Consider the following 21,404-nt stretch of genomic DNA (forward strand, 5'->3'; position numbering starts at 1 on the left):
GACGAGGTGGCCGAGTGGTTAAGGCGATGGACTGCTAATCCATTGTGCTCTGCACGCGTGGGTTCGAATCCCATCCTCGTCGTTACTTTTTCTGGAAACTAAACAGCCGCTGGAGCTCGTTCCCTATATAACAATATATATTGGGGTTTCTAGTTTCTTTACCAACTCGCTGGCGTGTTTTTAATGCACGCTTGCAACCTTTTACTCTTCTTTAGACGTCGGTGTTTGCTAAACTACTAAAAATAAATGCTGTAATATAAACGCTAAAAAAAGTCTGAATAAATTTATTTCTCAAGGCTGCTGTGCCTATAAAAAGAAATTAGATATAACGAGGGAAACATCGCTGCTCTTCGTTAATCCAGCATTCGTCTTTGTCAAGTTCAAAGCAATCACACAAGTTCCTACTGCCAAGAAACGTTCCAGTAAATAAAAACAATATAACAGTCAAGAACATCATTTGTCGGGGGATTGGGTATTTTCTGCTCCTGTACTATGCTTCTACTGTGAATCCAAAGGATTGATGTGTCTTAGATTTAATACTATAAACGCTCTCTTTACTGAGAAATGCTGGTTCTCAGTGACAGGATAGCTTCCGGAGGAACATTGAGGGCTCCCAGTGTAACAGCCATAAAGCTCTGTATGTGCCCTTAGGATAACTTCAGTTTATTATCCGCAGCTGTGGACTCCAAGGCCACCACCCCGGGGCTCGGAGAGGCGGGGGAACGTTTCTCCCCGCCGTCGCCGCGGCCATTAGCGCTCCTGCCACCGCCAGAGGCCATAATGTTTTAAAGAGCCCCTAACAAGACCTGGGGGAGCCAAATGACACGCGAGAGGTGGAATTTGCCGCTAGGACTCCAAGACCACCACCCCGGGGCTCAGAGAGGCGGGGGAACGTTTCGCGCGCTCTTGCCGTCGCCAGAGGCCATACCTTTTTAAAGAGCCCCTAACAAGACCTGGGAGAGCCAGAATGACCTCTCGCTTGCGATGGCCGAGCTGCACCGCTAAGCGCCTGCTTCTTGGGAGGAAAGAAATGGCAAACCTAGACAGCATAATAAAAAGTAGAGACATCATCCTGCCAACAGAAGTCCGCATGGTCAAAGCAATGGTATTCCCAGTAGTCATGTATGGCTGCGAGAGTTGGACTATAAGGAAGGCCGGAAGAATAGATTCTTTTGAACTACGGTGCTGGAGAAGACTCTGGAGAGACCCTTGGACTGCAAGAAGATCAAATCAGTCAATCCTCAAAGAAATCAACCCTGACTGTTCCCTGGAAGGCCAGATAATGAAACTGAAGCTCAAATACTTTGGCCACCAAATAAGAAGGGAGCACTCACTGGAGAAGACCCTGATGCTGGGACAGATTGAAGGTCAAAGAAGACGGGGACGGCAAAGGATGAGATGGTTAGACAGTGTCATAGATGCAACAAACATGAAATTGAGTAAACTTCAGAGGACGGCGGAAAACAGGAGGGCCTGGCGAGATCTTGTCCATGGGGTCGCGAAAAGTCGAACTCGACTGTGCGACTGAACAACAACAACAAGACCTGGGGGAGCCAGAATGACCTCACGCAAGAGGGAATTTGCCCCTAGGACTCCAAGGCCAGCACCCCGGGGCTCAGAGAGGCAGGGAACGTTTCGTGCCCCTCCCCCCCGGCGTTGCCGCTGCTGCCAGCGCTCCTGCCGCCGCCAGCGGCCATAACTTTTTAAAGAGCACCTAACAAGACCTGGGGGAGCCAGAATGACCTCTCGGGTGTGATGGCCGCTCGGCCATCACACGCGAGAGGTGGAATTTGCCCCTAGGACTCCAAGGCCACCACCCCGGGGCTCAGAGAGGTGAGGGAACGTGGCCGCTGCCGTTACCGCTTCAGAACCATGTTGTGGCTTTATGGTGTTGCCACGAATCCGTGGAACTATGACTTTTGTGGTGCAACCTGTGCCCATGGACATGAGATGGGATTTGTTGGTGTGTTCATGGTGACCCAATGCAAAAGCCTTGAGGATCCATGGGGATCCGTGCTTCAGAATGATGTTTGTGCAGCATGTTGCCACGAAGCCATGGATCCATGAATTCTGTGGAGCAAGTAGTGGCTATGGACATGATATGGGATTTAATGGTATGTTTGGGTGTTCCAACACAAAACCCCCAAGAATCAATGAGGATCCATGCTCCAGCACCATGTTTTGGCTTCACGGTGTTTCCAGGAAACCATGCATCCATGACTTTTGTGGTGCAAGCTGTGCCCATGGACATGATATGTGATTTGATGGTGAGTACATGGTGACCCAACACAGAAACACTGAGGATCCATCATGATTCGTGCTTCGGAACCATGTTTTTGCAGAATGGATTCACCACAAAACTGTGGATCTGTGATTTTTGTGGTGCAAGCTGTGGCCGTGGATGTGCTATGTGATTTGATGGTGTGTTTGGGGGTGACCCAATTGAAAAACCCTGAGGATCCATGAGGATCCGTGCTTTGGAACCATGTTTTTGTAGAATGGTGTCGCCACGGAGCTGTGAACATATGATTTCTGTGGTGCATTCTGTGGCCATGGACAAGGCATATTATTTGATGGTGAAACCCTTTGTATGTATGTAGTTCTCCTTATTCAAGTCTACTTACCTTACTGGGAACACAAGTAGACTAGGGCCTTGGCTTTCTGGCTCTTCCTGGGCTTCTTACAGAGCCCCTAGGCTAAGAGTCCCTAGGCTAAGAGCCACAGGCAAAGAGCCCTTTAGCACTCTTCTTCAAGAAGGGCTTAAAGGTCAATACCAGCACCTTGAATTGAGTCCAGAAGCAAATTGGGAGCTAGTGTAGAAGGAACAAGACTTAAATGAATTAGTCCATATGACCCTCTCCCGTCAACATCCTGGCTACATTCTGTACCAACTGTAGCTTCCAGGCAGCCTTCAAGGGCCATCACACATAGAGCACATTTCAATAATCTAGAACTTTCAGTGGCCAGACCTTCCCTTCCCAGGAAGGGCTGAAGCTGGTGAAAGGCACAGCTGGCCATTGCTACCACTTGTTTATCCAACAGGTGGATCTGGTCCAGCAGCACCTCCAAGCTATGTTCTGTGTTGCTTTAGGGGGGAGTGCAAACCCATCCAGAAAAGGCGATTCCGCAGGGCCTGTAAAACGGAGCTCTTCCACCAGGCTTTTTGAGCCGCCACCACTGTTAACCACCACTGCTAACAACTGAGAGCTGAAGGTGAGAGAGTCCTTTGTTCCCCCGGAACTTTTAATAACAGCTTGATTCAGCTGCTGGAAGGATAATTAAAAGAAGACCGAAGAACCGACTGTGAGAAGAATGAACTGAATAATTGCAGCCATCTGGAATTAATATCACTAACACTTTACGATGTTGTACAGCTAATGATTTTAGAACTATTTTAATCTAGATTTATATTCATGTTTTATTGTAAACTATGTATTGATTTTATGTAAGCCGCCCAGAGCCGGCCTTGGCTGGGAGGGCGGGGTAGATCCATGAGGATCTGTGCTTCAGAACCATGTTTTTGTAGCATGGTGTTGCCACAGAGGCGTGGCACCATGATTTTTGTGGTGCAGGCTGTGGCCATGGACATGATATGGGATTTAATGGTATGTTTGGGATGTCCAAACATGAAAATCCCAACGATGCATAAGGATCCGTGCTTTAGAATCATGTTTTTGCAGAATGGATTCATCACGAAGCTGAGCATCTGTGATTTTTGTGGTGCAAGTTGTGGCCATGGATGTGCTATGTGATTTCATGGTGTGTTTGGGGCGACATGGAGCTGCGGTGGCTCAAGTGGTTAAGACGCTGAACTGCAGGCTGTGGAAGGTCAGTAGTTCAGTGGTTCAAGACCCGGGTGCCGCAAGACAGGGTGAGCTCCTGTCTCTAGTTCCAGCTCCTGTCAACCTAGCAGTTCGAAAGCAAGAAATTGCAAGTAGATAAATAGGGACCACTTCGGTGGGAAGGTAACAGCGTTCCGTGCGCCTTGGTGTTTAGTCATGCCGGCCACATGACCACGGAAACGTCTTCGGACAGCGCTGGCTCTTCGGCTTTGTAACGGAGATGAGCACCGCAACCCTAGAGTCGGATTCGACTGGCTTTCGAGCAAGGGAACCTTTACCTTTACCTTGGGGCGACCCAATTGAAAAACCCTGAGGATCCACAAGGATCCGTGCTTTGGAACCATGTTTTTGTAGAATGGTGTCGTCACAGAGCTGTGGACATATGATTTATGTGGTGCATTCTGTGGCCATGGACAAGGCATATTATTTGATGGTGATGTTGGGGTGACCCAATGCAAAAATCATAAGGATCCATGAGGATCCGTGCTTCAGAACCATGTTTTTGCAGCATGGTGTTGCCACAGAGCCGTTGCACTGTGATTTCTGTGGTGCAGGCTGTGGCCATGGACATGATATGGGATTTAATGTTATGTTTGGGGTGTCCCAACACAAAAAACCCAAACATCCATGAGGATCTGTGCTTCAGAATCTTGTTTTTGCAGAATGGATTCACCACAAAGCCGTGGATCTGTGATTTTTTTGTGTGCAAGCTGTGGCTGTGGACAGGTTATGTGATTTGATGGTGTGTTTCAGGTTACTCAATTGAAAAACCCTGAGGATCCACAAGGATCTATGCTCTGGAACCATGTTTTTGCAATTTTGTGCCACGAATTCCTGGGGGCATGATTTTTGGAGTGCTGCCTATAGTCTAAGACATGGTCTACCGTATGATGTTGGTTTTATTTCATTTCAGCGTAAAAATCAGGGCTCTAGTCGGGGGGGAGCTCTCAGGTACGGAGCTCCGGAAGAGAACCTCTAGGGGGCGGGGCGGTCACGTGGTGAAGCCCCGCCCCCTTCTTTACCCCGCCCTCTGCTTCGATCCTCATTCCGTTTGGGAATGAGGATGAAGCAGGAGGGTAAGTAGCCGGGCCTTCTGACACACTTCCGGTGATGTCAGGGGGTGTGGCCTTCTGTCACTTCCGGTGATGTCAGGGGGCGTGGCATATGCAAATAAGTTATGCTAATGAGTTATGCTAATGAGCTCCGGCAGCTCTTTTTCTACAACAAGACCCCTGGTAAAAATCATATGAATTCATGAGGATCCGTGCTTTGGAATCATGTTTTTGCGCTGTTGTGGTGCCACAAATCTGTGGATGCGTGATTTTTGTGGTGCCCCTTGTAGACTAACACATGATCTACAATATGATGGTGGTTTTATTTCGTTTCAATGTAAAAATCATATGAAATTCATGAGGATCCATTTAGATCCGACTTTTACCCAGACCCGTCCAAAGCAAAATCCAAGAAAAGTAATACAATACCTTCTTATTAAAACCAAGCAAAATGACACAACTTTTGAGTTCTGCAGAACTCTTCTTCAAGTATATGTTAAGAAGGGAAAGATAACCACCTTGTTCAATCCATGGTGTTAAGCAGTGTTTCCCAACATGGGGGTAAGGATCCCAAAGTGTCACAAAGCCTCTGAAAGTGGGTCACGTGCCAGCCCTCCCAAATGATTGCCCCTGCCCTTTCCATTGCTCTGTTTTGTATTTTGGAAACTGTTATGTATTGTTACTGTGCCTGACCTTCCTGCCAAGCTTCATAGTCTGCAAGGAACCTGAGATCTTCCTTTGGGTTGGCTGTTAAGAGTGTAGCAGGCCAATCAGGAGATGACATAGTTTTGGAGGGAATTACTGTTATTGGTTCTCAATATGAATAGGTATTTGTATTGAATGCAGTTAATGCCTGAGCCTTGTATTAGATACCATTGCTTGCTAGGATTATGTACCACCTGCTCTGATTGGCTACCTAAATTGGCAGACCAATCAGGGAAGACTAGAGTGAAGCTGGAAATGCAAATAAGGTATTCTGTAGTGTTTATTATGATTGGTTATTACTGTTTTAGGAGGTGTGGTTTTGACTGCTCTTGACTGTATATAAATGGGGTGTGTTGGTGGGTTGGTTGTTGTGTTCTGAGCTGAATAACAGAAATCACTGTTTTGAGAAGGAGCTGCCTCAAGCCCAGTTTATAATACAGACCAAGATCTGGCCCTTGAAATGTTATCTTCCTTGTCATATATTGTATACATACCTAAAGTGCCCTCAAGTCTCAACCGACTTATGACAATCCCACTGAGGGGCTTTCAAGACAAGTGAGAGGCAGAGGTGGTTTGCCATTGCCTTCCTCTGCAGTCTTGCTTGGTGGTCTCTCTTTCTAGTACTGACCCTGCTTAGCTTCCAAGATCTGATGAGATCGGGCTATACATGCTGCCTTCCGTCCCATGTCATATATTACTTCGAATGTTTTTCTTTACTTCATATACATGTTCATAAAGTAAAATGTGTCCTGATGCTTACTAGAGTGAGCTTCTTGGAAACTTAGGTGGGACTAGAGAGAGTAATGAAAGAGGAGAGGGTAGTCAAAGGCTGGAATGTAACCTCCATAAGCAAAGGCCGTGGATGTTGGAATGCTACTTGCTTGGGGTTCATAGTAGGGGCAGCTGTGCCCTTTGTGTAATGTTTGTTGATTTCTCAAAAACATCTGGTTAGCCACTAGAAAATGGAATGTGAACTAGATGAATGGCAAAGTCATAGTTTGCCATAGAGCACCAAAAACCCTTGGGCGAGCCTTGGAATGGGTCACCATACCAAGTAAATCTGGACTTGTGGGTCACCATACCAAGGAGGTTGGGAATCAGTGGTGTTAAAAACTGTTTGTTGCTGGTGTAGGCTACCTGCTGGATGCTTAGCAGGCTTCACTGGAGACAGGGTAGAGCTAGCTGGTATCTCATTGTTCCCCTGGCATTGTTCATGGGAGAAGTGGAAACTAAGACACTCACATGCACAATTACTCAAAGTGTTCCCTAACCTGCAATTATTGCACACACAATTAAAAGCAACTTTTCTGCTACCATATATCTTTTAGCTCAATAACAATGCAATCATAAACAGAGTTACACCCATTTTATTTACTTATAAAATTTCTATGCCACTTCTCCGGACAAGCTGTTCCAGGCAGCTTACAAAGTAAACCAAAAGAAACTAACCCCCATAAAAGCTACTGTAAATCCTCTCTGATATAGAGTCACTCCACCTCTTACCCTTCCCTCCCTATTATTCCGACAGATTTTATATCCAGGAATCACTGTATCCCACAGATTATCCTCATCCCACCAAGTTTCACAAATGCCCACAATGTCTATGTTCTCCTCTGTCACCACCATTTTACCTCGGACACTTATAGCATTTACATATAAAAATCTATAATCCCTCAGATGCATTCGGCCTGCAACCTTCCTCCTGTGGCCTCTAGACTTTACCAGGCAGGCAATATTGTTTGGCATCCTCTCAGTAGCCAGTCCTAATCCACTTCCCTCTATAAGAGTTATAGCTACTCCTTCATCTCTTAGAGATGAGCCATCTTAGAGATTTTACAGCTTCCTGTTGTGAATTCCAAACATCCCTCTGCTAGGCTGCCTCCAAACATGGATATTGTAGTTTTGAGTATTAAGACTGGTGGTGGAGGAAAGTGCACTGCAGTCCAGTCGCAGATGTATTATGGTGACCCTGTAGGGTTTCCAAGACAAGAGACATTGGGATGTGGTTTGCTATTGCCTGCCTCTGCATAGCAACCATGGACTTAGTTTGTGGTCTCCCATTTAAGTACTAACCAGGGCTGACCCTGCTTAGCTTCCAAGATCGGGGTAGCCAGGGCCATCAAGGTCAGCGCTAGTAAGACTACTAGCCATTAAATGTTGTTTCTTTCATACACTTATTAGTTCCTAGTCCCTTTAAAAACCAATTAACACATCACAACACCCTGTAAACTAAACTGTATGAATGAACAGCTCAACTCACTACCTATCAGTTCTAGTGGTTGCGTATTTTGGAAGGAGCTTTTTTACCCCTATGAATGTTCCTGTGAATTAATAGTACTATTTTATTTAAAACATTATATGTCCTTTTGATTCTGTTTTCTTTGCAAAACCACCCCCTTTTATGCTTTCTTCACAAATGTAAAGAGGAGGAGGAGATTGGATTTAAACCCCACCCTTCACTCAGTCTCAGAGCGACTTACAAACTCCTTTCCCTTTCCCTCCCCACAACAGACACCCTTGTGAATTTCACATTACCCTTTTGAAGCCGGTTTGAAGCCGTTTTTGATCCGTCGTGGAGTAAACCGGTATAGGGCTGCCATTTCAGACATGGCTTTCCCCTTCTGGTAAAGAGCTGGATCTGAAGTGGATTGCCATTTCAGACTGCACCACTTTTTCCCGCCGTTTTTCACCCGTGCGGGCAATCTCCAGCTTTTTTTTTTTTTTTTGGAACGTTTGCTTTATAGCTTTATAGCACTATAACGGAATAGCATTATATTTTTTTTTTTTAAAATATTTTATTTTTATTTTAAAGCGAACGTTTTTTTTAAAAAAAAATCCGGAGATCGCCTGCACGGGCGAAAAATGGCGGGAAAAAGTGCATTGGAACCGGGAGAGGAAACTGAAGACTACTTGGAAGTGGTTGACAGGTAAAACGCTCCAGCCCCGTTTCCTAAACGGGACAGAAGCGTGTGTGTGTGAAATTACAAATATATTCCGGTAGGGAACTGGTTCTAAAACGGTTCTGTCTGAAATGACAGACCAGAAACCGTTTCGGAACTGTTCCTCTTCCGGATTATATCGTCTGTCTGAAATTCTTTCCTGTGAGGTAGGTGGGGCTGAGAGAGCTCTGACAGAAACTGCACTTTTTCAAGAACACCTCTGACAGAACTATGCCTTGCCCAAGGTCATCCAGCAGCTGTGAGTGGAAGAGTGGGGAATCAAACTCAGTTCTCCCAGATTAGAGTCCACCACTACCCCAAACTGGCACACCCCGATCTTTTTAAAATAGCCTTTCCTGTATGTTCTCTGTTACACGTTTTTAATGTGCAGCGATTAGAAATACAAACATTATGTCCACATATGTAGACTTAAGAAATGACCCTAAACACCTTTCAGAATTGTAGTTTCTCCCCCCCATTACGACAACACAGAATGAACATTTTCAGTTAGTTTTTACACTGCAACTTCAGTGTTTCCTAATCTGCACTCTCCAGAGAGCGCAATGTTCAGTGCTCCATGGCCCTAAAGAGGCCAGACTGGCCATCACCAGGGCTAGGGCCTTTTCTGTGGCAGCTCCACGCTGGTGGAAGGAGCTCCCTGAGGACACCAAGGCCCTGCGGAACTTACTTCAATTCTGCAGGGCCTGCAAGAGAGAGCTCTTCCACCAGGCATTTGATCACATTTAACATCTTGATCATAGCTCCCCTGGGATCTTTTTCATCAACTATGTCTATACTGACTCCTGTTTTGTAAATACTGGATTATGATTGCCATCACATAGGAATGTACTATAGCACTTAAGATTTTATGTGTTTTTAAACTGTTTTAAATTATATTTTATGTAAGCTGCCCTGAGCCTGCCTCGGCGGGGAGGGTGTGGTATAAATCTAATATATAAATAAATACATATAAATAAAATTCAGACCACGTTTTGCTTGTGTGTACTTCTAAACAGTTAACACCAGACATCACATGCCATTCTCTTTCCAGTTACTCAGAACGGATAGGACCTTGTATCTACTGAGGATTTATTTTTCATTTTTACTATGAAAAATATTGCCTATGTATTGTTTCCAGTTTAACTAAGTCACAGTTCATTAAGGGATCCCATTTCATGACCAGCAAGTCTCTCTGTCAGAAAATTTTAAAATGTATTTCTTCTTGCTTTACAGAATCCAGAAAGCTCATATGGAATTATTACTTGTATTGACAGTGTTTGACATTGCCTCAGAATCCAAAAAGCCCATAAGAACATGAGATGCCAATGTTGGATCAGGCCAAAGGCCCATGCAGTCCAACACTCTGTGTCACACAGTGGCCAGAAATACCAGTGCCATCAGGAGGTCCACCAGTGGGGCCAGGACATTAGAAGCCCTCCCACTGTTGACCCCCCCAAGCACCAAGATGACAGAGCATCACTTGCCCCAGAGTCCCCATCTATACCCTGTGGCTAATAGCCACTGATGGACCTCTACTCCATATGCTTATCTAATTGCCTTTTGAAGCCGTCCATGCTTCTAGCCGCCACCGCTTCCTGTGGCAGTGAATTCCAAGTGTTAATCACTCTTTGGGTGAAGAAGTACTTCCTCTTATCCGTTCTAACCCAGTGGTTTATTGCAGGAAAATAATATAATTCCCCTCCCACTTTCCATGGTAATTATGTAAGTGTATTGTGAGTCACTCAGAAGTTTCAGGTAAAGAGCACGAAACACACCACTGCATTTGCTGGGTCCATATTTCTGGCATTTTCAAGCACACAGACCATGCCCAAATGATTACGAAAACATTCTGATACGTGTATTATTGGAACAGGTTCAGTTCTTCGTAAAAGACTTCAGATATAATAATAACCACAAACGATTGCTAAGAGGCCAGGATGGCTCCATCATTACACAGATTTTGAAAGCAGTGAAGCTGGCAGTGAAAGGCTCCCACCGGGCAAATCTGCTCCACAGGTTAACTATCATTACAACCATTCAGTGAGCTCTCTTGTACAATTAATCTACTGGAATGAGAATGTGCAGTGATCCAAGAACAAAGCAGCAGAACAGTAGTACTTGGATGGCAGACCATCAAGGAAGACTGAAGCTGCGATGCAGAGGAAGGCAAGGTCAACCCACATCTGCTTATTTCTTGCATTGAAAATCCCATGAGGTGGAACTTCATGGGTTTACCTAAGTTGGTTGTGATGTGACGACACTTCACCTTTACTGTGCTCTTCTCTGCAATGGAGCCCCAAAGCAGTCTACAACACTGATCTCCCCTCCTCCATTTTATCCCCACAACAACCATGCTGCAAACTAGCTTAGGCTGAGACTGTGACTGGCCCAAGGTCACCCAACAAACTTCCACAGCAGAGTAGTGATTTAAACCTGGGTTTCCCAGATCCTAGTCTTGACCTCCTTTACACATTCTGATACAGAGGGAGACAAAGCAGCCATGGCCCCTCATATCTGTTCCAGTCATCTACTCCCACCTGATTTAATGCTCTGCTTCCCAGAGCAAGGAAGGGAGGAGAGTGGATAATACAACTGCCAAGGGAACAGGTGGGCAGGGCTGGCTGAGGCTGCCCCATTTCCTTTTGCAATGGAAGGTCGGAAGCTGCACCTCTTGGCAGCAACGTAGTAACCCTAGTAGAGGCAGCACACATATTTAATTCTGTGATCAAGTAAGCACTGCAGTATTATCTTCCTTGCACACAGAAAGCTTATCATCTTTGTCATCCCTAAGTGAGACTGTGGCTTAAGTGAGGGACTAGATGTCCTACTCAGACACAGCAATGGGTGGCAGAAAGGATGGGACATGGCAGAACGTAAAACAAAAACCATGAAATTCAGTATAAAACAGGATAAATATGGGGGGGACTCATTTACAAGGTAAATCAAAGTAAGAAAACAAAGTTTAATTTTATTAAACTGAAGGTTTCAAGTGAAATGTAGATCTGAGACTATTTAGATTCTGAACAGTCCAGTTTGATTAGTTCTGAACTGAATGAGATCCTAAATCTTTTGGGCCAAAACTATGCTTCTTCTGTGTTTTGACATCTGCTTTGTACACTGTTGAAGCTAAGTATACACATGGAGTAAGGCCAAAGACCAAGTTCATAAAAAGACGGGCTGTGAACTACAGGATGGAATTCTTCCTAGGCTGAGTAAATCTAAGTGCTCACTGGTGGACAGAACTGAGATAAGTTCATCAGGTGATTGAGACAGAAAGAAAGCAATGAAGTACCAAATTATTATATGAAATCTGTTGACACAAGCTATGATTAGAGACTTTAACATTCCACTAGCTCTTATATACAGAGATAACATGCCAGTTGTAGGCATTTTGTAAATAATGAATATAGGTAAAAATATGCAAGGCAAAACCTGAAGGACCACCTATTCCCTCATGAATCTACCCGACCAATGCAGTCATCTTCCAAGGCTCTGTTCCAGGTGTCCCCACCTCCTGAGATGAGGCGGGTGGCAGCCTGGGAGAGGGCCTTCTCGGCTGTGGTCCTAAAGCTCTGGAATTCTCTCACCAGGAAAATTCGTCTGACCCCTTGTGTTGCTAGCATCTGCCAGCCATTTCGCTTGGCATTCCCTCAGTGATCCCTCCTTTTTGCCCAATGTTTCAAAAGTTGTTTTTCTATGCATTTTAACTGTGATTTTAATCTGTTTTAATCACATGTCCTTTGGTTGGTTTTGATGGTTTTAAGATGTGATTTTATTATGTTTTAGTTTGTTAGCTGCCTTTGTGGCCCTTACAAGGGCAGAAGGGTGGGGTATAAATTTTGCAAAATAAATAAATAAATCATACTGCAAAAGCTAGTTTGCAGGACATTCACTGTTATCAGTGGCTTCCACAAACAAATTAAAAAAGGTCTTCCTCCTCCTCCTCCACTATTCAACACAGCCAGTGATTACCGGATGATAAAAACAAGCGTTTGAGGGAAACATTCTTGCCACATACAAACTCAAGTCTTAACAAAACATTATAATCTCAGGTCTCTTCCCAGTTGTCCTGTGCCCATTTAGGCATCTTGGAGCAGTATTCAAAGTCTGCTCCTTTGTAGCGCAAGGCATGGAGATACATCACCAGATCTTTGGGTGACGGGTCTGGCCTCACTATCTTGCATTCTCTACATAAATGATCCTTTTCAACCTGGTGCTCACTTGTGCAAGTTTCTCCATTCTCTGACTCATGAGCCTGTAACTGGAGGGCAGAATTCTGAGTACACATTGATGTTCCACCTTCATTTTCACTCTTTGATTCTTCAGTTCTGCAAGAATTGGTGCTTATAGGGCTGAACTGTGCAGGCTTCACACAGTTCCCTGGACTACCATGTTCTTTATCTCCTACAATTGATTTAAGATCTTCCTCAGCAATGTCCAATATAGCCCCACTCTCTTTCGATATGTGTTCTTCCACCAGTGCCCGAAGCAGCTCTTCGTCCGTTTTGTTAATATTGCCACCTTTACCTTTTGCAGGTCCCCAGACACCTGCATTGTAGATGGGGTCATTGATGATAGGGTGTCCCAGAAACTGCAGATGGACGCGAATCTGGTGGGTACGCCCAGTGTACGGAAAACACTTCACCACACTAGTCTTCCCATTGTAACTGAGCCTCTGGAAGACTGTTTTGCAGGCTTTACCCTTGGGGTCCACTCGACACACCCCCACTTTGTAGGAAACCACCAGGATGGGTTCTTCACAGGTCACCTCAGCTTCTGGAAACTCTCCAAGCACACGGCACACATACTCCTTTTCCAGCTTTTTTTTTGGGGGGGGGGGAGAAAGAGAGAAAGCAAGAATCAACATCAATTCAGGATCTAGGATACAAGTGTCAGCAACAATAAACTTTTAGGGTATTTTAGGGTACCACTACCTACAGCACTGCTTGCTTGGTTTCCTTAGGCTACTTATATCTGACAAAGGGAGACTCTCGAAAATTTATACCCTGAAAACTCTTGCCGGTCTCTAGGGTGCTACTGGATTAATCTAGCTGTTCTACTACAGACAAACATTGCTACCCTCTGCAATTATCCTGTTGTCTGAAAACCTACCTTGTATCCCATTTACGCACTACTGAAAACTTAAACATGAAAGTAAACAAAAACACCGCGGTCTGTATCTGATTGGCTTTTGAAGCACCACAGGGGGGAAAAACACTAATCAATTTAACGGCTAAGAATATTTGTATATTCAGTTGGCATTCATGGTATAAATTACACTTTAAATTGAAATAAATACTTATTTTCACATTACTAGCTTTGATGGCTATCCATGCACCCCTATGGCTTGGATCCTGTGGAGGATTTCCATATATTGGCAGGGGAGGGGTCACCAATTCCCCTTTCATGCTGTTACTGAGAGGGGTTCCCTTTCCCCAGCAGCAGCATTTCAAGGGGGTATTTTGGGCAGCAGTAGGACTATGGAGGTGGGGAAGATACATTCCCTCCTCTGCTGGACCCAATTGATAATAGTAAAATTATATCAAAAAACCAAATACTACCATCAGAACTAGGCTCATTCTATGAACCCTACGCAGCACCAATTAGATAACATAGTGAAAAGGCTGGAAAAAAGAACATACATAGCTGTAATATACATAATTAATTAGGCAATGGTGACATTCCTTTAAGCCACCAGCTCTACTACAGTCTACCTACAGCTGAGGCAATGACCAAAACAAATGAGAACTATCTGTCACAGCAGCTGTAAGTAAACTAATGACCAAGGAGCAGAATTCCTGTACTCCATCCAAGTCACTGTCCTTTCCCCCTTGGCATTCTAGCAGCAGTCTGCACCATCAGCTACCAATAATTAATGGATCCCATCCCATGGGAATTGTTAGCATTCTGACATTTGACATTCAATTTTTACAGCCAATATAAAGGAGATGAATGCAGGCATACTAGCCAACCACATTCTAAATGTAGGCATTGTGCTTTTCCAGTGCCGTTCTTACGAGTTGACTTCACATTCTTTCCCCCTCAGACACACTCATGCATATCTTCTAATATTTGCAGGGCTGTAAAGTACAGCAGCAAGGAAGTTAATGTGCCATTTTAATTTTTAAAGTCCAGCAAGTTTCTCATCCTCTAATCAAGTTTTAGAATCTGAAAGTGAAAAATATATGATATCACCAGGCTAGCCATACACAGAATGATGATGAGACAGGAGCCTGTTCCTGCTTACTTATGGAGGTGGGCCTGCTGGCAGGTTTAAAACACTGTTGACACTGCAGGGAAGCACCAATTTCATAAAGCATAACAACCTAAAAGCAACTGTGCTGTATCAGACCAATGGTCCATCTAATCTGGTTTCCTGTTTCATGCAGCAACCAACCAGGAAGGCCTGTTGTTGCCTCACATGTGAGGCGGAGGGGGGATGTACAAACATAGCAATTTGTACAATAAGAGCAGCTCTTATTTAAGGGGCTGCAAATCTGAAAAATGGAACTGACTGCACATTTGTTCCCCAGGCAGTGGTACAAATTCACACAATCAGCACTTCCATGAGAGGCCAGTGGACTGAGAGCTTTGCCGGCAGCCCAGCTGGGCTTCCCTCAACTATCTGAACCTTATATTCGAGGGTAACTTTTACTGTGCCCATTACAAGAAAAACAAGCAAGCATATCGAAGGAAAAAACAACATTTGATCTTCACCTGTCGTTCTCGAACCTGCTCATCAATCCGCTTGGACACATCTGCAGATTTGGCAAACATGAGGACACCTGAGGTCAGGCGATCAAGCCGATGAATCGTGTGCAGCTCTTTCAGGTTATGCTCTTTACCCAAAATAAAGATGATAGTGTTATGCCGAAATCTGCCACATGGATGGACTGGTAAGGATGAGGGCTTGTCCACAACTACAACTTCCTCATTTTCTTCCAGAAACTCAATTGGCTGTGCTGTGACTGGGGGTTCATGGCGATGCACTGTGTTTCGCAGAAAGTCATTATTCTGTAAGCAATACAATTTATATTCATAATAGCAGAGAATTTTCAGGAATAGCCTGTTTGTGGAATTTATGGTTAACTCCACATAGTAAACAGAGGAAAGTTAAACTAAACAGAGGAAACAGAGGAAAGCTAGGAAAAACACCAGAAAGGAAATTTAGTGTAATATCAATATATCTATCACCCTGTGTCAGCTAAAAGTCTATGATCTGAATGGTCAAGAGAAGGAGTTAACCAACTTGTATATTCACCTCTGAAATTATATACCTGGATCTAAAACAAATCACTGAAGAAGCTTTCAAAGAGGCCTGAACTCAAAAGCCATCCAGACCTTTAAAATTCAGAGGAGGGGAAACAACCCTTTCAGATGCTATCGCCTTTCATTCATTTATTCACTCCATTTATACCCTGCTTTTTCCCCCATGGGGACCCAAAGCAGTTTACCTTGTTCTTCTCTCCTCCATTTTATCCTCACAACAATCTTGTGATGTAGATCAGGCTGAGAATATGTGACAGGCCCAAGATTGCTCAGCAAGCTTCCATAATAGAGGAAGCCATAAATTCCATTTACATTTGTATGAAATGCAGTTTCTTTTTATCCTTGTGACAATTTTTATTCTCACATCACATGAAATAGGCAAGCAAGGGGGACTCAACTAATTCTTACTTGGGGATATTAGCATTCCAGAACATTTGAAGACACAGAGCAGGGTGTTAACAAAAACAAGAAAATTTTGGAAAATAAGTACAAGAAGTAAGACTTTGTCACTGCTCACCCTACTCCTTTAAGAATATGGATCATACCATAAGCACACAACTTCAGCAAAAACACCATCATCCTGGTTTTGTCTTTCCTATGTGGATCCCCTTGGCACATCATTCATTTTAACCTTGGAGCTTTCTCTATCAGACTCAGGCCTCTTTCCCATCTCCTGAACCTTACAAAGATTTCATCATTTGCAGCCCTTCCCCACCTCTTTGTACAAACATGTGGTCAGCTCAAGCCCCATAAAAAGGGGGGGGGGCATGGAAATGGCAGCTTACATTGCCCCTACATTCCATTGGTTGGATCCAAATTACTGTGAGTGACACAAAGTTCACAGGACACGACTTGCCTGCTTCCCCCTTCCACTGCAGCTCACCCCCTAGAATCCCATTTCTCTATAACTGGGGGACCGGGTAGTAAAACTGGTGCCCAACTGTGTCACTTCACAAGTGTGGGATTATATGTCTGATCCCCAGAGAGAAAAAGATTATTGGCATGGAAAACTAGATACCAGGGTTCTCTCCCAACATGCCCCACTGCATCAACTGCATTCCTCTGATCCAAGTCTTCTAAAGGTGCCACCCCACAAATGGGTGAAATCAGTGGCTGCCCATACCCAAGCAGTTTCTGTTGCGGCCATTTAGTGGAATGGCTTGCTGAAGAAGGGTCAAGAAAGCTATCACACTTCTATTTCCCCAGAATAATTTTAAATGAAAGTGTTCAGGAAGGCATTTTTATAAAAGGAATAGGGCTGCAGCAAAGGGAACTGGGCTAGGAGGGATGCTTTCCTGATGGAATAGGGTCCTAGTTTATTGCTTTGATTATTGTATTATCTCACTTGTACTGCATTATTTGTGACTATTGTAATCCAGTTGCTGTACTGTTTACAGTATATTTATAGTGCTTTCTTTATTTCATTGTTTCCCTAATTCCTGAAATCTGCTTTGAAGCATCAGTGAGAAAAGCAAAACCATAAGTAGAGTAGATTAGCCCTTCCCCATCTACCACTCACAATTCCTGGCTGGGAAAGCAGCAAATATGGGGAAAAGAAGAATCTGAACTGAATTTTTTTACTTTAAAAAGGCCAATAGAAAAAATAAATTTTGCATCCCCCAGTGTTGCTGCTGCATCTGCAGTCCCACCCCGCAACCCAGTCTGCATTTTCCTGGAAGAAGATGGGGAAATCCTATTATCAAGTGAATGTATTCCTGACATGCTAGCTTTCTGCACGCACTGTCTTTGTACCTTCGTTAAGGAAGGATTGAGACATGCGGCATCTACACCACACTCAGAAATCTACAGTCCAGGAACAGGTAAATCACCTCTTCATTCTACTGGTTTGAAGGGTACTCTGCTGTTAGTTGGGTCTTTTTAAATATATATATGCTATCTTTTAAAATTGGTTTTCACGGATGAGAGTCGCATTTTCTGTGAACCGAAGGGTCGGGCTATGAGCTGTTTGAACTCGCCTTGAGCACGACGCTGAGGTCCCGCACGGGTTGCTCGTTGAGGCGGAGACGGCCGGCGCGGGCCGCAGCTCGGTAGTACTCGAGGGGCTGGGAGCGGAACTCGTTGCTGAAGACGTCCAGGAGGCTCTTGCCCACCCAGCGCCCCTTGCAGTAGGTCTGGAAGTCGAAGTAGTAGGGCCACACCTTACGCAGGCCTCCCTCGAAGTAGTAGCTGGTTTCGGCGAAGTGAGCCTCTGTGAAACCGAGATTCCGCTTCTTTGGAGGGGGCACGTATCTCGACTCGCCCGCCTCCGGCAAGCCAGCCGCCTTCTCCTGCGCCAGCCGCCGCCGCCGCCGCTTCACGGGTGGAGGCGAGCCGCTTAGATCGATCGAGGGCTCGGAGAGCGGCTTCTCCGCCATGCCTGCGCGGGTCAGAGCAGCCGGGGAGCCGCGGTGCGCCCCCCAGGCAGCCACGAGGGACAGAAGCCTCCAGCGCCGCTCCGGCTGCAGCAAGAGCAGCATGCCCTACAACCTTCCCCCGCCTGCCCTGCCAAGACTTGGCGCCTCCGTGACACCCTGCCCCCTGGACCAACCCCGCCAGCTCTGCCTTCGTGACGGAGAAGGTAAGCGACAAGGAAGAGGCTGAGCCCTGCTTCTCCAAGGCTGTGGTCACACCGGAAGGTAGTTCCACCTTCCACTTTGTTCCCGCTTTAATTTAATCGGGAACATTTTTCTTTGGGTTAGGCTGATTACATGCAGCCGGCCCCTCTCTTCCACCACCCGCTCGCTTGTGGGCTCCTAAGGAAAATCGCCCTGTTTCTTTTTTATTTTTAAAAAAGCTTCCGGTTTGAGCGCTTGAGCAAGCATATGCTTACTAAATCCATTATTAAACGTTATTTTATGTTCATTTCTCTGTTTAAATATAATATGACAGCTCCAGCAAGCCGCCTGCCCGACCAGCCCCGGAGGGGCGGGAAAAGGAAGACCAGCCAAGAGGGCTGCTGCAGGGAGCCTCCACCACACTGAGTCCCTCCAGGCGATCCTGTCAGTCATGGGGCGGCTGCTGTTATCTTTAAACAGAGAAATGAACATAAAAATAACATTTAATAATGGCTTTATTAAGCGCATGTTTGCCCAAGCGCTCAAACCGAAAGCTTTTTTAAAAAAAACAAAAAACCCAAAGAGCGGTCAGACGGCCCTAATCGCAATCATTGCGAAAGATGGCTGTCCAGATGGGCGAAATCATGCATTCCAAGCGCAAATGCCAGGAGTGAGCCCGCTTCGGCGCAGGAGGCAGATTTGCCTGTCTGATCAGCAAACTTAAATACGGGAGGGAACAGCGGCGAACCCCCATCAAAAGGACTGTGTGACCGCACCCCAAGCCTCACTAGAGCGAGTGACTTGGCTTGCTTTCCCTTGCATAAGCTTAAGGTAGGAGGGCAGGGAGGAATAAGTTTGTGACTAATCCACCGTGCTAGTTTGCAGTAGAAGAGCAAGATTCGAATCCAGAAGCACCTTAAAGACCGACAAGATTTTCAGTGTGCAAGCTAGAGTTGCCAGCCTCCAGGTGTTGTCTGGAGATCTCCTGCTATTACAATTAATCTCCAGACGACAGAGTTAAGTTCCCCGGGAGAAAACGGTTGCCAACCCAGCGGCTCTAATTAACATCAGAGAAATGGGTACCTGCCCTAGGTGGCAGGGGGCACCCTCCTCCTGGCCTTGCGCTGGGATGGTGATTGGCAATGCAGAGAATCGGCAGCAGTACCAGTGGCAGAGAGAGAGAAATGGCGGCGGCGGAGAACCGACAGAGGCGACCCAGGACGGCGACGATTGGATCGAGCAGAGAGGCGGAGTTGAAGGCGGAGCCGGAATCGGAGCCGGAGTGATGCTAGAACGCGGGGCGTGGCGCGGCAGGAGCCGTTTGGACGTTGGCAGAGGCTGCGCTCGAGGAAAAATGCGCCGCTCCGAAAGAAGAGGATAAAAGAATAACAACTCGCTCGAGTCTGGTCGATGTCTGCCGGGTCGCTGGAAAAATAATAGCAACGGAGCTGTCGATTGAAGAAAAAAGGATTGTGCCGGATAAAAAAAGGGTGCTGGTAGGTTGTCCCCCCCCTACATTGTGGCCCTAGATAGGTTACTGGGTACTATGATGTAGCACCTTGCTCCCCTCCCCAAACTGTGCCCAGGCTCCACCCCCCAAATCACCAGGTATTTTCCAACCCAGAGCTGGCAACCCTAGCAAGCTTTCCAGAATCAAAGGTCCCTTCATCAGATAGGAAGGAGTAAGGAGGCAGAATGCTGAGGTTATGCAATGCTCACCTATGTTATGTTTTCCTGCAAATGAGAAAACCAGGCCAGCAAAAAAGGAGGGGATGAGGGAGCTTTGTGCTAGTTTTTGTTGGATATTTTTTAAAGCAAAGCTGTCATCCATAGTGATACATTCCATTTTGTCACCTCCTCTGCCATGTGTAAACTACACCTTAGACCAGGGGTGTTAAACATGCGGCCCGGGGGCCAGATGAGGCCCCCCGAAGGGCTTCTATCAGGCCCGCAGTGGAACTGGCTGTCTTCTGCTTCTTCTTCCAGTTCTGCTGCTGGTGCGTCATCATAGGTTTGCAGCTTACAGATACACACCTGAATAGCATACTCAAGACTGCAACAGCATAGACATTTTGATGCAATAATTCAGAGGTGTCAGTTATCAGACACTGTTAAATAAACAAAATGTTGCAAGAATGCTAATGTTTTGAGCATGTTTTTATTTTAAGTTTAAAAAAACCCATTTGTGTTTGTGTCCTTTATAAAGTTTATATCTCCGCTACCTGGCATTACATTTTATGACACGCATGGCCTGGACCAACAAAGTCTCATTTGTCAGATCCAGCCCTCATAACAAATGAGTTCGACACCCCTGCCTTGGGCTGATACTACATAACATGCTAAACTCTTGTCAGGATTACAAAGCATAAGATTCTGAGCCAGCATGGTATAGTGATTGAGGTGTTAGACTAGGATCTGGAAGGCCCAGGTTCAGATCCCTACTCTGCCATGGAAGCTTGCTGGGTGACCTTGGGCCAGTCACACACTCTCAGTCTAACCTACCCACAAGGTTGTTGTAAGGATAAAAAAGAAGAGAACGGTGTAAACTACTTTGGGCAGGATATAAATAAAGTAAATAAAATGTGTACCATATACCTCTATATAGTGGTAGTATTAGCTATGTAGTCAGACCAGCAAAATTAAACCTGTATGTATAGTATCTCAGCACCAAAAGGGAAAGCTAGCAATACTGTATCCTTCTGATCTCCTAAATGGAATCTAGGTGGACATCTGTAGAAATAAAATGTCAGACTAGAGAGAACTTGGTTTGCTTCAGAACAACACTCTCCCCCCCCCAATGACTAAAGGAAAAAAGTAAGAGCTAGGTTTAATGTTTTATTCACTAAGCTGTTACAAATCCATGTACCAGTATATTATTTTCAGTAATAGATTATCACATGGGAACATTTCCCAAGTAGCAGCTGAACAAATAAGGTGCATTTAATTTAAGATGGGTCTGCATGCATGTTTCCTTCTACTTCTATATACAGGATTTTTATAACCTACAAAAAAGGACAGCTGGACCAATGTTAACTGTTATTC

General features: G+C 45.2%; 1 protein-coding gene and 1 non-coding gene across 2 annotated transcripts; one reads left to right on the forward strand and one right to left on the reverse strand.

Annotated features, from left to right (window-relative positions):
• TRNAS-GCU lies at window positions 1-82 on the forward strand. Its single transcript has one exon. It is a non-coding gene; the product is annotated as a tRNA-Ser (tRNA).
• Window positions 83-11,461: 11,379 nt separating this feature from the next.
• RPUSD2 (RNA pseudouridylate synthase domain containing 2) lies at window positions 11,462-18,292 on the reverse strand. The gene is made up of 3 exons (XM_015415332.1): window positions 17,784-18,292; window positions 15,256-15,552; window positions 11,462-13,357 (listed from the first exon to the last, which is right to left on the reverse strand). The coding sequence occupies exons 1-3, from the start codon at window positions 18,282-18,284 to the stop codon at window positions 12,587-12,589; spliced, it is 1,569 nt and encodes a 522-aa protein (XP_015270818.1). The 5' UTR covers window positions 18,285-18,292; the 3' UTR covers window positions 11,462-12,586.
• Window positions 18,293-21,404: the final 3,112 nt, after the last annotated feature.

Source organism: Gekko japonicus, unplaced genomic scaffold, assembly GCF_001447785.1.
Source record: "Gekko japonicus isolate JY-2015 unplaced genomic scaffold, Gekko_japonicus_V1.1 scaffold631, whole genome shotgun sequence".
In the NCBI taxonomy this organism is placed as follows: Eukaryota; Metazoa; Chordata; class Lepidosauria; order Squamata; family Gekkonidae; genus Gekko; species Gekko japonicus.